The sequence below is a fragment of the Oryctolagus cuniculus genome, chromosome 2, assembly GCF_051225735.1.
Source record: "Oryctolagus cuniculus isolate XC-2025 breed Fujian yellow rabbit chromosome 2, ASM5122573v1, whole genome shotgun sequence".
NCBI classification, from domain to species: Eukaryota; Metazoa; Chordata; class Mammalia; order Lagomorpha; family Leporidae; genus Oryctolagus; species Oryctolagus cuniculus.
The window spans coordinates 93,001,301-93,016,296 of NC_142868.1; the positions used below are offsets into that span (position 1 = coordinate 93,001,301).

At 45.0% G+C, this 14,996-nt stretch overlaps 1 protein-coding gene across 8 annotated transcripts in view; it reads left to right on the forward strand.

Moving 5' to 3' along the window:
• Positions 1-471: 471 nt before the first annotated feature.
• The window catches only part of IDO2 (indoleamine 2,3-dioxygenase 2), a 67,542-nt gene continuing 53,017 nt past the window's right edge, over positions 472-14,996 (forward strand). For 4 of the 8 annotated variants that reach the window (XR_016230082.1, XM_002720799.6, XM_089327362.1 and 1 more), the window contains exon 1: positions 482-702. Coding sequence is in view for 5 of the 8 variants with exons in the window: in XM_002720799.6 (XP_002720845.3) it covers positions 604-702 (99 nt within the window). In the remaining 3 variants the exon portion in view is untranslated. Of the gene's footprint in view, positions 703-5,464; positions 5,596-6,141; positions 6,291-14,996 lie in introns of all 8 variants that reach the window. The other 4 variants (XM_051832295.3, XM_008273931.5, XM_051832294.3 and 1 more) reach the window with 4 other exon arrangements.

Sequence of the window (14,996 nt, forward strand, 5' to 3'; positions counted from 1 at the left end):
TCCCGTTGTTGATTTAACAATTGACACCATTATTTATGACAACAGTGATCACCCGAGGCTCTTGTCATGAGCTGCCAAGGCTATGGAAGCCTCCTGAGTTCACAAACTCTGACATTATTTAGACAAGGCCATAGTCAAAGTGGAAGTTCTCTCCTCCCTTCTGAGAAGGGTACCTCCTTGCTTGATTTGATCTTATGTTTAAAACACATCCCAGGTCAGTGTCCTATGAGGGTTCAGATGCAGTCACCAATGGCAAAGGATTGGCTCATCTCCCCTTTTCCAAAGTGGATCAATCGTGTCTCTGGTTTCAAACTAATCTTCTCATATTTCACTTGTAAAAAGGAAAGAAGAATTTTTTTTAGTCGGTTTGTTTGCCTGTTAGTTTTCATCGCAGATTTTTCATTGTTTACTCAGCCTTGTCTCAGAGAAAGTCCATGCGAGCTGGAATTCAACCTCAGGGCAAGGTTCACCCCCTGTTGAGACACCACACAAACAGCTGCAACCAAAGCATGTGGTTTTGAGGCTCCCTGAGCCTGGGCCCCGATCCATTTGGAGAAGTCGCTTCTTTAGCGACAGCTTTAGTGCTGATCCTGCGAGGAAACCATGGAGCCCCAAAGACAGAGGGTGAAGACAACACTGCCATTGTCCTTAGGAAGGTACCACATTTCTGAAGACTGTGGCTTTCTTCTTCCAAACCCTCTGGTAAGGAGAGAGGCTGGGGGCCAGGTCATGGTTGGCTTCTTGAGATGCCATTTGGTTTGTTGTTTGGTTTCAATTCTATGTTATTTACAGAGATGTGATACAAATACCAAGTCATTAACCCCAGAAAGATGTTAGAAGTAACATACAGTGTTGGCAGTCAACAAATGAGAAGCAACAGCTATAGCAGAGGAGCATTCAAAGGGAATGTTTTGATCAAATTTCTTTGACATATTGTCAGCCAGACCTGGAAGATTATAAGAAAACCTGCAGTGATAAAGAAAAAGATTCTGAACTTTGATAGAGATGAAAAAACAAACAGAGCCTCAGCAAAAGTAGCATGGTTCCTTCAAAGGATATTCTATGTGGAAGGTGGAGTTTCTACATGACATTGTCGATCCTTGCAATGGGCACATGTTTGTAATATAAATCCCTCTAGGGAGCTTACTCCTCCATCAGTCGAGGTCAGCACTCCTAACGTTTTGACCTGCTGCTAGGAAAAGAAAAAGAGACTATGAAGGAATATTGCGTGTTTTAAGGCTAGTCATGGAGATTAGACTGTCTCAGCAGTTTCTGAAAAGAGGTTGGAGACTTTGAGAACCAACAATACCTATTTTTAAATCTACTTGGGCTCAGTCTGTAATGCAGTTCTCAGCTAGTCCTTAGCAACACTTTTTCTCACTACATGTAGTCTCAGGCCTCCAACACTGACATTATTAGAGACAATACAAGGCATCTAGTTCTTCACGATGTTACTTTTTTTTACATCTGGGCTGGCTGAAGTCCAGAGGAAGTGACTAGCTCCAAGACATAACAGTGACAAAAGCAGAACTAAGAGTGAGAGCCCTGAGCATCTTTTTTGTATTACATCGTAAATGAGGACCAAGATCACTCAGTGTGAAAAAATCAGGGATCTGAAGTTGCTGTATTTGTAGTGACTTCTTAGAACCTCTAGCTTCCTTGCCCACTTACCTATGACTAAAGAATGACCTGGAAATCAATAAGCTTTCATTGAATATCTGTTCTGATGGTTGCTTACTTCAGAGGGTACCAGGAGGAATATAAATGAAGATAAGAACTACTCACTGCTCTCAAATATTTCTCCTAGAGAGCTATTAGTGCTGAGACCAAGTCACAGCTCAGCAAGTAACTTGAGCATTAGAAGTAGTGGCCACTGGGTGTTGTTCAGAAACGGGCTGTAGTCCAGACAATGAGCCATGTTCTCTGAGATGCAGCATGTGTTGTGCTAAACTAGGAAAGTCTTGGGCACATCAGGATGAGCCCATGCCTAATTTGCACTTTCTAGCTCCTGTGACCTTGAGTAAGTTCCAAGCATTGCCAGGTCCTTAGCTTTTGCATTTGTTGGACGGAGATTTGGTGCCAGTCCCATGAGATTGCTATGGAACTTGAATGCGAAAGCACTTTGAAAAAGCCAACAGAAGTAGGAGCTTGTGCTCCTGTCCCTCAGCCCAGCCCTTATTAAAGTCTCCCTTCTGTGTCTCGGGAGAATTCCTATCCTCCCTACTGCCCAAGAAAGAAAGGGCCTATTGGTCAGCATGTTCTTGCTGCTCTGAGATACGCGGGCTGAGCTCAGGAGAAGCAGCGTTGCAAAGCAGGTTAACCTTGGGTGGTACCACAGCGGCAGAGTTCCCTTCTTTGTTGTTCTCTTGCATCATTATGGGAAGCCCAAAGAGAAAGGCAACCTGCCTCCCTTATAGGATTTTGTGACCTTCGGGGCCAGAAATCTGTGCTGTGGTTTGGCTGGTAGAGACCCCTTAGAAGACATTTTCATTCCTGAGCTTATGGAAAACAAAACAAAACAAAACAAAAAACAAACAAACAAAAAACAAAAAACAAACTTCCCAGGCAAACTGGTCTTGTTCTTTCATAGTCATAATGTGAGACGTCTCCAAATGTCATTTTCTGTTTTGGTGTTTTTTTTTTTTTTTTCCTCTGTGGAGTGAAGATTTTAAACCTCTCTTTTCTGGGAAGCCACAGGGGAAGTATGCTGTCACTAGTATGCACCACACTCAGGAAAGACTTAGTTACTACATCAGCAGATGTCAGCACAGCCACCCATCAAGCAAACTAGGGAAAGAGCCGGAGGCGGCTCCAGGGCTCAGCCAGGTTTGGCTTGGCTTTATTTCCAGGGACAAGTGCTGGGAGGGCTGCTCCTTCAAGCTAATGAAGAAGAAAACGTGCTGGCTTTGGGGTAGGAGACTGAATGGATTTCAGATGAATCATTTCCACATTTCAATGTTTCAGTGTGCAAAATGCTTGCCTCAGATTCCCATACGTACAAATGTATCACAAGAATCCTTTGCTGGATCACGCATCCTGTGCGTGTGTGTGTGTGTGTGCGTGCGTGTGTGTGTGTGTGTGTGAAGGGACATACTGTCTCTTTAGACATAAAGAACACAAGGAAATTATTTTGGCAAGAAAGGAGCAAGCAAGTTAGATTAGAACAGGAGATCTCCATGCCAGGCTCTGGAAATTGAATCTGACACATTTGGTAAATGAAGTAATGCAACTGGCATTTAAATGGTTTCCTCACAGGGTGATTTGGAGCATAGTAGGGACTTCTGAGAAAGCTGATGCCGGAGCCCACGCAGGTAACTCAGAAGTTCTAGCCTAACTCGCATCGCTACTGCAGAGCAGGGCAGGGGCTAGCAACAAGGCACAGGTGAGCCACGAGTGGCTACACTCTGGAGTCCAGCTGTGCAAATAGAGGTGCCCTGAGCAGGGATTGGAAGGACTTTAAATGCAGATGTAAAGGAAAACACATTTTTTACGTACCATCAGGGCCAAGGAAAGAGCAGGTTGAGATAAAATGGTCATAGGGATGTTGGGAACTGTATTCTTTCTGCAATCCAACAACCACTCAGGAAAAACACTTCTTTGGGTGTACTCCTCCAGACCTAGACAAAGCATTAGATGGAAGTGGAGGGCTCCAGCTGGTAAGAAAGAAAAATAAAAAATCCATTGTTGTGGCAGGTGATGGCTTCCAGACCTCAGGGATGGTGGGAAGAGTTCAGTCACTTCCCTGGCCTCTGTGAGACTAGGACCGGAATAGAGAAAAAGATGCCAGAATTTGTAAGAGGTCCAGGTCGTTCAATTTGTGCTTAGAAGTGGAGAATGTAGGGCATGAAAAACAGACTTTGTTGCCAGTATTAAGGAAAAACCAAGAAAGGCGGGCAAAGAGGAAATGGACAGACAGGGATAAGGAAGCTGGCATTTTGAACAATGGAGCAAACTAAAAGTTGTCTCAAGTAGACCATCTGAACTGTAAAGACACTTAAGAGAGGCGGGGAAGAGGCGAGCTACCATGGGGTGAAAACACCAGGCACAGGAAAATATCTCACAGATACTGTCAGTGAACCCGAGACTCAGACGAGTCTGTGAGGGTACTTCAAAAAGTTTGCCAAAAATGGAATTAACTCTATGCAAAAAAAAAAAAAAATCCATGCATACAAAAGGATGTCAAAAACTCATGAGAATGCATATTATGAAAAACCATGCATGGATTTCAATTTTCTTTTGTATCAAAGTCAACTTAACTTTTAATTTTTCCCCACAAACTGTTTGAAGTATTGTGGTGCTAATCCCCCTGAGAAGCCATAATAAATTACCATAAGTTCAATGAGCTAAAAGAACACGAATTAATTCTCTTAGTGCTCTGGAGATCAAAAGTCTGAAATCAGTGTTTTCAAAGGTCTGCACTGCTCCCAAAGGTTATAGGGGAGAATCTTTCCCTACCTCTTCCATCTCTTTTCTTTTTTAAGATTTGTTTATTTGGTTGGTTACTTAAAAGGCAGAATGACAGAGAGAAAGGGAGTGACAGAGAGATGGTCCATCTGCAGGTTCACGCCCCAGATGTCTGCCCACAGCCAGGTCTGGGCCAGGCTGAAGCCAGGAGCCAGGGTCTCCATTCAGGTCTCCCACGTGGGTGGCGGAGGCTCAGACACCTGGGCCATCATCTATCTGCTGCCTTCTCAAGTGCATCAGCAGGAAGCTGATGGACAGTAGAGTGTCAGGGGCTCCAACCAGCGCTCTGCTATAGGATGCCCTAATTGCAAACGAGGGCTTAACCTGCTGAGCCACCATACCAGCCCCATGCTCCTTCCATCTTCTGGGGGATCCAGGAGTTTGCGGGCACTGGCAGCATCACTCCACTGTCTGCCTGCATCTTCACATGGCCTTGTCTGTGGCTATGTCTCTCCTCCCTCTGTCTGTGTCCTCTTTTATAAGGATACCTGTCGCTGGATTTTAGACCCACGATGTTTTGTCAGCAAAACTCTTTTTCCAAATGAGGTCACATTCAGTTTCCAAGTTGACATGTCTTTTTTTTTGTTGGTGGTGGTGGAGGAACAAGGATGGAGGGAGCGTCAATCAATCCATTACAGGCAGTGTGCAGAAAAGAGAGAGTCAGAGGGATGGAGGGACCTCAGCAACTATAGCTAAAGTGTTGTCTTGCCATGACATTTCCCAGCCTGACCTCACAGGCATGAGACGTAAAAAGACAATGGAAAGTGAGAATGTAAAATACAAAATGGTCAGGAAAACTATACACAGAGACAGTTGCACAATTGCCTTGGTTAGTGCTATTATTTCAAGGATTATTCTTGCGGTTATGTTTCTGCATAAAATGAATTAGATGCCTTCCATCATCTTCTGTGCTCTGGGACAGATTATAGACCAGGTAAGAAACTCATCATATGCACTAGAGGTATTTTTTTAAAAATGTGTTTATTTATTTATTTGAAAGGCAGAGTAACAGAGAGGGAGAGATGGAGAGATCTTCCATCTGCTGGTTCACTCCCCAGTTGGCTGCAACCACCATAGCTGTGCCGATCTGAAGCCAGGAGCCAGGCGCTTCTCCCAAGTCTTCCCATGCAGGTACAGGGGCCCAAAGACTTGGACCATCTTCTACTGATTTCCCACGGCCATAGCAGAGAGCTGGATCAGAAGTGGAGCAGCTGGGTCTCGAACTGGTGCCCATATGGGATGCTGGTGCTTCAGGCCAGGGCATTAACCTGTTGCACCACAGTGCCAGCCCCACAAACCATTCATTTGATAATGAATGGGTCCAAACCTGTTTACCTTGCCTCAAGCTTTTATTTATTTATTTTTACTTTTCTACACCAGTTTTAGTTAAAACACATATGAGTCTTCCTGTAATGGCAAATAATTAAATAACGCGAAACACAAATCAGTGACTAACACAAGGGCTTTAAATATGACACAAATTTTGCTTTTAAAAAAAGAAAGAGGTAATATACAAAAAAAGGATGTGGAATCTATAAGTTGATTCCAAAAATGAAATGAGCAGAAAATCTGTGGTGAAACCGGACCATTCCAGCCCTGTGTTGGAGAAGGGCTGTCACACAGCGTTCGGTTAGCTGAGGATGGATTGGTAGAGGTGTGTCTATACATAAATTCCAGGTCCCTTTTGCTTGTGCAGAATCATCCAGCTCTTCCCAAGACTGAATGTGAGTGCTGTGGTGTCTTCCTTTTCCACATTCCCAAGAAGCCTCCATGAAGTTCAACCCTCAGTGAGCCGCTCATAGAGCCCTTAGGAGCCAACAGGACAGGTGGGTCAGATTTCCTTCTGAGAAACGAAACCGGCCACCGACAGCAAGAAAAGCAAAATGCACAAGTCCTTCTGCTCCTGCTTCTGATTACGTACAAGACGTCTCCTTTCCAGGCTAGTGTCCCTCTCACATGCGGTTCCTTCCCAAGTCTAAACCTCATCAAGTAAAGAAAATTCAATCCAGAAACAAAGGAAGCTGGAAGGTATCCAACACACCTTCCAAGCATCTCAGTATCCCTAGTGCAGCACAGGTCAACAGCTCAGTGCACCACACGGTCTATAATAGAGAAGTGACCAGCAGTTTGAGGAAGTTTATTTCTTTTTTCTTGTCTCAGCTGGTTAAAGGGCACCAAGTAAACATTGGGCAAGAAGACTTTGCTGGGAAAGTTAGAAATAAAACGTTCACCCGTTTTGGTTCCTGTGACCATTCAGTGCCAGTAAGAAGCAAGTACTAAAGAGAGGGGACAGCGTCAACACTAAGAAATAGTTCCTCTCACATGTCACCGCCTCTTGCAAAAACTCCAGGGCATCCCAGACACAGAAAATTAGTTTCAGGGGATCCCCCAAGGCTCTGTAAAGCCTTAGAAGATCACCCTTCCTTCACTATTTTTGTAACCAGAAGTTTTATTTAACCTAACCAAGGGCTAATCTGAGAGTTTACTGTTTCTCAAAGATACAGTTTAAAATATCTTTTCTCCTTTAAATTGTGTGCTATGAAGATTTTTCCAAAATCGGGCAAAAGGAGAGCTGCACACCCTTTCACTCTGAAAAATCTCACTGTAGGATGATCTAATCATCGAGAGCTGCCCATCTGCTTCCTGTACTGCTTACCATGATTCAGGCCAAAGATGTAAAGTTACAAGTGAATGTGTTGATTTTTGTACAGAAGAGCTGCAAACAATTTCTGTCGAGTAGGGAAATATAACTCCAGTACTTAACCATCTTCCTGACCTAAAGGATACTAACTGGTTCTGTTTTTAACTTAGTTGTTGCGTTTCAACATTCTTTCGCAAACCTCTGTGCAGGTTGTTTTTCAAATGCTCTTGAGAGTAACTACCTCCTGCGAATTTCAACACTAATGATCTACTTGTATGAAAATGTACTTTGTTATGGATGCCTTAGGAGAAAACAAAACGGGGCACTTGTTTTCAGAAAGAGAGGAACCCGGAAGATTTTATTATTATTTCTGTCCAATCTCCTCTGTGGGTTCTGACTTTTTTTTTTTAATAAAGTGAACACTAAAGCTCTTGAAAATTCCTGACTCTTGCAACAGACACCCTCCCTGTCCTGGCATTCTCTCGTGTTTACTCTGAGCAGGAGTTGGAATCTACCCTGAACTTTGAGGCAGAGGAGGTCAGGCCTGGCCACTAACCAGACCATGTAATCTGAGAAAATAACTCCACCTTGCTGAGCTCTCACTCCCTCTATTTCAACATGGAAATCATGAGATAATAGGAAGACAGTTTTACAATGTTACAGAAAAACAAGGCAATTAAAAGATAAGCTAATTTGGCTGCAAAACATATTTGAAATCCATGAACAATTTTTCATAGTGCACGTTTTCCATGAACTTTTTGAAGAACATTGATATGCATGAATTTCCATTTTTTTTTTTTTTGCAGCAAAATAAACTTCTTTTACTTCCATGGCCATGAAATTTTTAAAGTACTCTCCTGTGTCCTAACTCATACACACAGCAAAGGAACATGGATTCAAGATGTAAGCAGCAAAAGTAAAACAGAAAGTGAGGTTGGGTGTGGGGAGCAACTGAGACTAGACTGTTACTGGAATTAAGACTTATTCTATGCATCTGCTCTCCCACAATATGGCGCTGGGGAAGAGTAAACTTCTACGCAGCTGCCTCGCCAATTTGGCTGACGAGTGGCAGGAGCTGATCCTGCTCCTGATTGGAGGAGAGCAGCGTATTCGGCATGTGGGTAGCAGAGTTGGGATTGGTGGAAGAGGACTATAAAGGAGGAGAGAGACAACATGCACCAGGAACATCTATCTGAAGGAACACCTGTGCAGCCCCCGAGAGAGCCGGCCGGCGGTGTGCTGCTCCCCCGCGGAAGCGGGGATAGCGGCGGGGGGTGCCACCCTTCCACGGAGGTGGAGGGGTCGGCAGCTAACCTGGGACGGCGTGGTTCCTCCACGAGTGAGGGACCGGCAGCTAACCCGGGAAGAGCCGAGCAGACAAAAGAACAGCACAGGGTTTGGTGTCGTTCCTCCGCGAATGGGGGAGCGACAGTTGAGAAGGGAAAAACTTTCTGAGTGGGACTTAAAATTCAAGAGCATGCATGAAAGACAGATTCATTTTACTACTCTGTTATGAATGACTATTACACACACACACATACACACACACACACACAATGGCCAAAGCATAGGACAAGATTCTGAAGCTCAGTAACAGAGAGCTATAGATGTGAAGAATGAAATAACAGCACAGTGGGAACTAAATGTCTCTAAGACCACATAGCAACCCTCAAGGCTTCGCACTACAAGATGGGAGTAAGAACTTGAACTCTTATTTTCTACTTGATAAACTCCCTGTTTTTAGCATGTCCTGGCACAGACATTGACTGCATTTTTTTAAATCATCGTTTCTGAGAAAGTGTATTTCTGGGAGGATAACTGCAAAATGTTCACTAAATATTAGAATGACAAATGAGTAAAATAACTGAATTTTCCTGCAAAGAATGAAATGCACATCATATCTTGACAACATCACAAATCAAAAAAGATGCTGTCGTGGCCGGCGCCGCGGCTCACTAGGCTAATCCTCCGCCTTGCGGTGCCGGCACACCGGTTCTAGTCCTGGTTGGGGCGCTGGATTCTGTCCCGGTTGCCCCTCTTCCAGGCCAGCTCTCTGCTGTGGCCCAGGAGTGCAGTGGAGGATGGCCCAAGTGCTTGGGCCCTGCACCCGCATGGGAGACCAGGAGAAGCACCTGGCTCCTGCCTTCGGATCGGCGCAGCGCACCAGCCATAGTGGCTATTTGGGGGGTGAACCAAGGGAAGGAAGACCTTTCTCTGTCTCTCTCTCTCACTGTCTAACTCTGCCTGTCAAAAAAAGAAAAAAAAAAAAAGATGCTGTCGGAAGAACGGATGAACTGCCACTCCAATTGTGTGTCAGGCTACCAATGTGGTTAGAAATTGATGCAGTGTTTCTGTAAGGGACTCAGAAGTGGCTTCCAACTTTTGAAATCTGTAACCCAGGAATCACCTTCAGAAGTTTGTGTTAAGGAAATTATCAGAAAATAGCTCAAATAGTTGTATAAGAATGACTGTTTCAGGTTTGATAACAGTGAAAAAGATAAGCAATTACTAATAGGCACAACTGAAATACTGGGCAGGTTTTTTTTTTAAAGGTTTATTTATTTGAAAGTCAGAGTTACACAGAGAGAGGAGAGGCAGAGAGAGAGAGGTCTTCCATCCGATGGCTCACTCCCCAGTTGGCCACAACAGTCCGAGCTGCGCTGATCTGAAGCCAGGAGCCAGGAGCTTTTTCCGGGTCTCCCATGTGGGTGCAGGGGCCCAAGCACTCGGGCCATCTTCTACTGCTGTCCCAGGCCATAGCAGAGAACTGGATCAGAAGTGGAGCAGCCGGGACTTGAACTGGCACCCATTTAAGATGCTGGCACTGCAGGCAGTGGCTTTACCGACTACACTACAGCGCCAGCCCCTACCATGCAGGTTTTACAACAGATGTGATAGCTGGGTGAAAAATACCCAAAGGAATGTTGTGCAGTGAAAAACTCATCACTTGATCCTGTCTCCTACACTGCAACTTAAAGATCTTAAACAATCTGGCAGCAAACAGTAATTTACACCATTCAGTATTTCCCTCAGTCCCAGGAGGAAGGACAAGGGCAGCATGCATCTTACACACATCTTGAGCAATCTTTACAATTCTTTCTCCCCTGCTTGATGTCTTGCAAGGTTTGTCTCCACATCACTGGTGTTCACCTTTTGGGTGTGAAAGAACCCAGTGGGAGGCCTGAGAAAATACAGACTGCTGGACTCCACCTTGGAGTTTTGGGTGCAGTAGATCTGAGGTGTGGCCCAAGAGTGCGCATTTCTAACAAGTTTTCAAGAGAGGCTGCTGCTGCTGACTGGGCCCCCCACTTTAGGAGCCCAGAGGGACTCAACACGCATGATTGTCTTGCTCTGGGTGATGAAGTTCCAACACTAGCACATCTTTGAAAAGGAAGGGTATGGGGGTTGGCGCTGTGGTGTAGTGGATAAAGCCACTGCCTGCCACACCAGCACTCCATATGGGCACAGGTTCAAGTCCCCACTGCTCCACTTCCAATGCAACTTCCTGCTAATGATCTGGGAAAGCAGCAGATGATGGCCCAAGTCCTTGGGCCCCTGTGTGTACATGGGAGACCTGGAGGAAGCTCCTGGCTCCTGGCTTCAGCCTGGCTCAGTCCTGACCATTGTGGCCATTTGGGGAGTGAACCAGCAGATGGAATAGGTCTCTCTCTCTGCCTCTGTCCTTGCCCCTGCCCCTCCTTCTTCTAGCTCTGACTTTCAAATTAATAAATCTTTAAAAAAAAAAAAAGAAGGAAGGAAATAAAAAGAAGGGGCTGGAATTAAGGAGGAAGAGAGGCTGGCGTTGTGGGGCAGGAGCTGAGCCACTGCCCGTGACACCCACATCCTGTGAGTGAGTGCCTCTGGGAGCCTGGCTGATCCACATCTGACCCAGCTCCCTGTTAAGGGAAAGCATCAGAAGATGCACAGAGTGCTAGGGCCCCTGCCACCCATGTGGGACACCCTCTCCTCAGCCTGGCGCAGCCCCCGGCCACTGCAGCCATTTGGAGAGTGCAGCAGATGGAAGATCTCTCCATGCCACTCTGCCTTTCAAATAACTTTTTTTTAAATGAAAAAAGAGAAACTTTCCTCTGAAGATCTAACGGAATAGAAAAGGTGGATATTAAATAACAGAGTGAAGCCTAAATGGAGGCACGGTGGAATATTTCAGAATTTCCCTGCTAGGCAGGAGGCAGAACCCCTGGGGGTTTCCATGGACTTTCAGAAGGTGATTCCCTGTCCAGCATGAAAGTATGGGGCTGGTCATTTCAGCCAAGCTTCTTTGCTTGAAGCCCACTTTAAAGGGCCCTTCTGGACACCGTGAGCCTGCATCCTTGGTTTTCTTGCAGAATTAATTTTAAGTATTCTATTCCATCATTTCTGCAACTGCCTTCAATTTCTGCTCATCGCACAGAAAAGCACCACACAGAGCAGAAGCAAGCTGCCAGTTCGTGGTCAGCGTGCCATAAATCTCTCCGGTACCCTCTTGGGGCATTCTCTCTCTGTTTCCATTCCATAACTTCCCACACTGGTATCACTTTAGTCCTCGCTTCTTTCTGTTCTGCATCTACAGGTGAAATTCATGGGAGAAAATGACACCATCGTGTTGCTACACTTGTTTCTCCCTGCATCCCCAACCCCCCCCCAGAAGCTGAGGGGCTGCATGATGCACACACGGGGACACCGTGACGACATTTCTTTCCAATGAACACTCACATCTGTCATGAAAATAAAGACATCATATTCTGTGTGATTTGAAAGTGACAGGTGCCCTGTTGGACCTGAACTGATGGAGGGTCAAAGACAGAAAGGGGGAGAGTAAATGAAACCCCTGCTTTTCAGCGGGTGCAGCTAGGATTGGATGCAGCCCTGCAGTGGACCCGTGAAGAGCCTGAGTCCAAGTTTCTTTGAGATTGTGAGATTGAGAGGCCCTGCAGCAATTCAGTGTCACCTGCAGGAATTATATGTCAGTTACGCATCACTGCAGATCTTCTCCTTCTACCATTGCGGGCTCTTCCTCTCCTCCCTTCCTCTTCCATGACCTCTGCCTCTGACCACGCACCCTCTGCTGTGTGCTCAGTCTCTCCCTCTTGCCCTATCAGGTTGTAAACTGCCCCCAGGGTTCACACTCTTAAAAGGAGGTCACCCTCAAACACAACTCCCTCCTGTCCTCTTTGTTAGTGTCACTCCTAAAAATGTAATCTCTATTTTCTTACTTTCTCAGTCAAATTTGAATCCTGCTTCATTCCTAGGTCATGAGTGCAAAGAAATGAACACATATTGGCAACTTCCTAATTTCTGTCTCTTTGGTCTTCTAATGCAATCTTATTTACGCTTTCCAGTGATGCAACTGACCTCTGACAACTCTCAGCTTCCGTGGAGCCCTCTCATGACTTCCACAGAATCATTCTAGTACAGCTCAAGCAACTTTTATAACCATCATTTTTCCTGCATCAGTGGATTCAGTTCCCCTACATGCCTAGTGAACATCCCTCTGTGTGTTAATCTAAGCTTTCTTCCCATTTCATTTTGCACATTCTTCTGAATGATGGCATATACACTCTGATTTTGACCACAATGCGGGGTTTTTACTTAAGTTCCACTTCCCCGTTGTGTATTTTTTTTTTTTTTTTTTTTTTTTGCTGGTTGAAAGGCAGAGTGACAAAGAATGAAAGACAGAGAAAGAAAGAGATTTTCCATCAGCTGTTTTACTCCCCAAAAGGCCACTTTAGCAGGGGCTGGGCCAGGCCAAAGCCAGGAACTCTGAAGTCCATCCAGGTCTCCCATGCAGGTGCAATGGACCAAACATTTGCATCGTCTTCTGCTGTTTTCCCAGGCGCATTAGCAAGGATCTGGATCGGAAGAAGAGCAACCCGGAATTCAAATCGCTACTTGGATATGAGATCAAAGTGTCACAAGTGATGACTTCAGCATACACTGATCCCAATTGTGTATTTCTAATGGGACTTTTCTCCTGAATTTCAAACTGCACGTTCAAATGCTCAGTGGATAGATTTAGTTTCACAGACATTTTAAGCCCAATATATTTTTAAATAAATTCACTATTTTTCTAAAGTCCACTCTCGACCTGCACCTGAATTTCTGTTTTAATCTGGGTTCCCACCCACTCATTGAATCACCTAATTCATGAACATAGAAAGCATTTCACCTGTGATTATTAACTCAAAGACATGACAATCAGTCACACAGGTTGTACACTGAGAAAAGACAACAGACAGGGATTGGCAAGTGCTTTCTGATGGGCTGAATAGTAAGGTTGTGAAGGTTTGCCTTTCATTCAGGTTCTCGTGCGTCTTCCCAATCTACTGCTGCCATGGAAAAGCCGCCACAGGCAATATGGAAATAAATGAGAGTGACTGAGACCCAGAAGAAAACAAAAACAAACAAGCAAACAAAACATATTCGCTCAAACAGACGGAGCGTGCTACCTCCCAGGTTAGAGTTAGGGTCACCGAAATCCAGGTTAAGTTCTAATTGGCTAAACCATGGGCCCAAGGTGGGCACAAAAGTGGTACTGCCCTTGTGCGAGACCTGGAAGAAGCTCCTGGCTCCTGGCTTCAGATTGGTATAGCTCCAGCTGTTGTGGTCATCTGGGGAGTGAACCAGGGGATGGAAGATCTCTTTCTCTCTCTGTCTGTCTCTACCTCTCTGTGTAACTCTGTCTTTCAAATAAATAAAAAAAAAATCTTAAAAAAATGTGATGCTGTTTGGCCTGGAAATCTTTCTCTAGGCCCTGTCTCTAAGTTCCATCAACATTACCAGTTCCATTTTATTTTCCAAACGTATCTTGATAACATGCTTTCTCCTTTCCACATTCACAGCCATTATCTTTGTTTATTCCTTCAACAGCATTTCAAAGGCTTCTTTCCCCTTTTCTCTTTCTATCCTAAATCCCTACAAGCTTCTCTTTCTAAAATCCTCAACAAACCATGTCACCAAGTTTTGTGAAAGGAAAACCCTCATGTCTTCTACAGAAAGCACTCTGCAGAACGTTCTAGATTTATCTTGCACTATCCCTTCTCTGGAGATTTGGGCTTTAGCAACAATGAGTCATTCAGTCTGGAGAGACACACACTGCTGTCCTCTCCGCCATTCCTCTCTAACCTTTTCCAGTTTCCATCTGAACTCGTCATCTCCACACACCAAGTTTGGTTTCGATGTCATAGTTCTGTAAGTCGTTCCCCACACAGCTGACAAAATCACCAAGGCACTTCCTCTTTCCTGACAAGTTCTTGAGATTGCACACACTAAGATTGCAGCAGTCAAACATATGAGGCCCTACCAGGATACCTCTGATTGCGTTCACTTCTTCCTTACTACACACACCATTTGCTTCTTAAAGACAAGGAGTGTGTAGGCAGAATTCCAGTAAAACGAATCCACATTAATAAGCCTGAGAGAGACCAGTGTTGTGGCACAGCGGGTTAAGCTGCCGTTTGTAACAGCCACATCCCATACCGAATGCTGGTTGGAGTCCCAGCTGCTCTGCTTCTGATCCAGCTCCCTGTTAATTTCCTGGGAAAGCAGGAGACGATGGCCCAAGATACCCAGATGGAGTTCCAAGCTTCTGGCTTCTGCCTGGCCCCAGCCTGGCTGCTATAACCATGTGCAGAGTTAATCAATGAATAGATGAAAGATAACGCTCTTTCTCTTCCTATCTGTCACTCTGCATTTCAAATAAATAACTAAATCTTTTAAAAAGTAAAGGTTTTTTTTTTTTTAAACATTTATCTATGTACTTCAAAGTCAAGAGTTATAGAGAGAGAGAGGGAGATGGAGGGGGAGGCCTTGCATTTGCTGGTGCACTCCCCAGATGCCTGCAACAGCCAGCACTGGGCCCGGCGAGGGCCAGGATCCAGGAGCTTCATCAGGA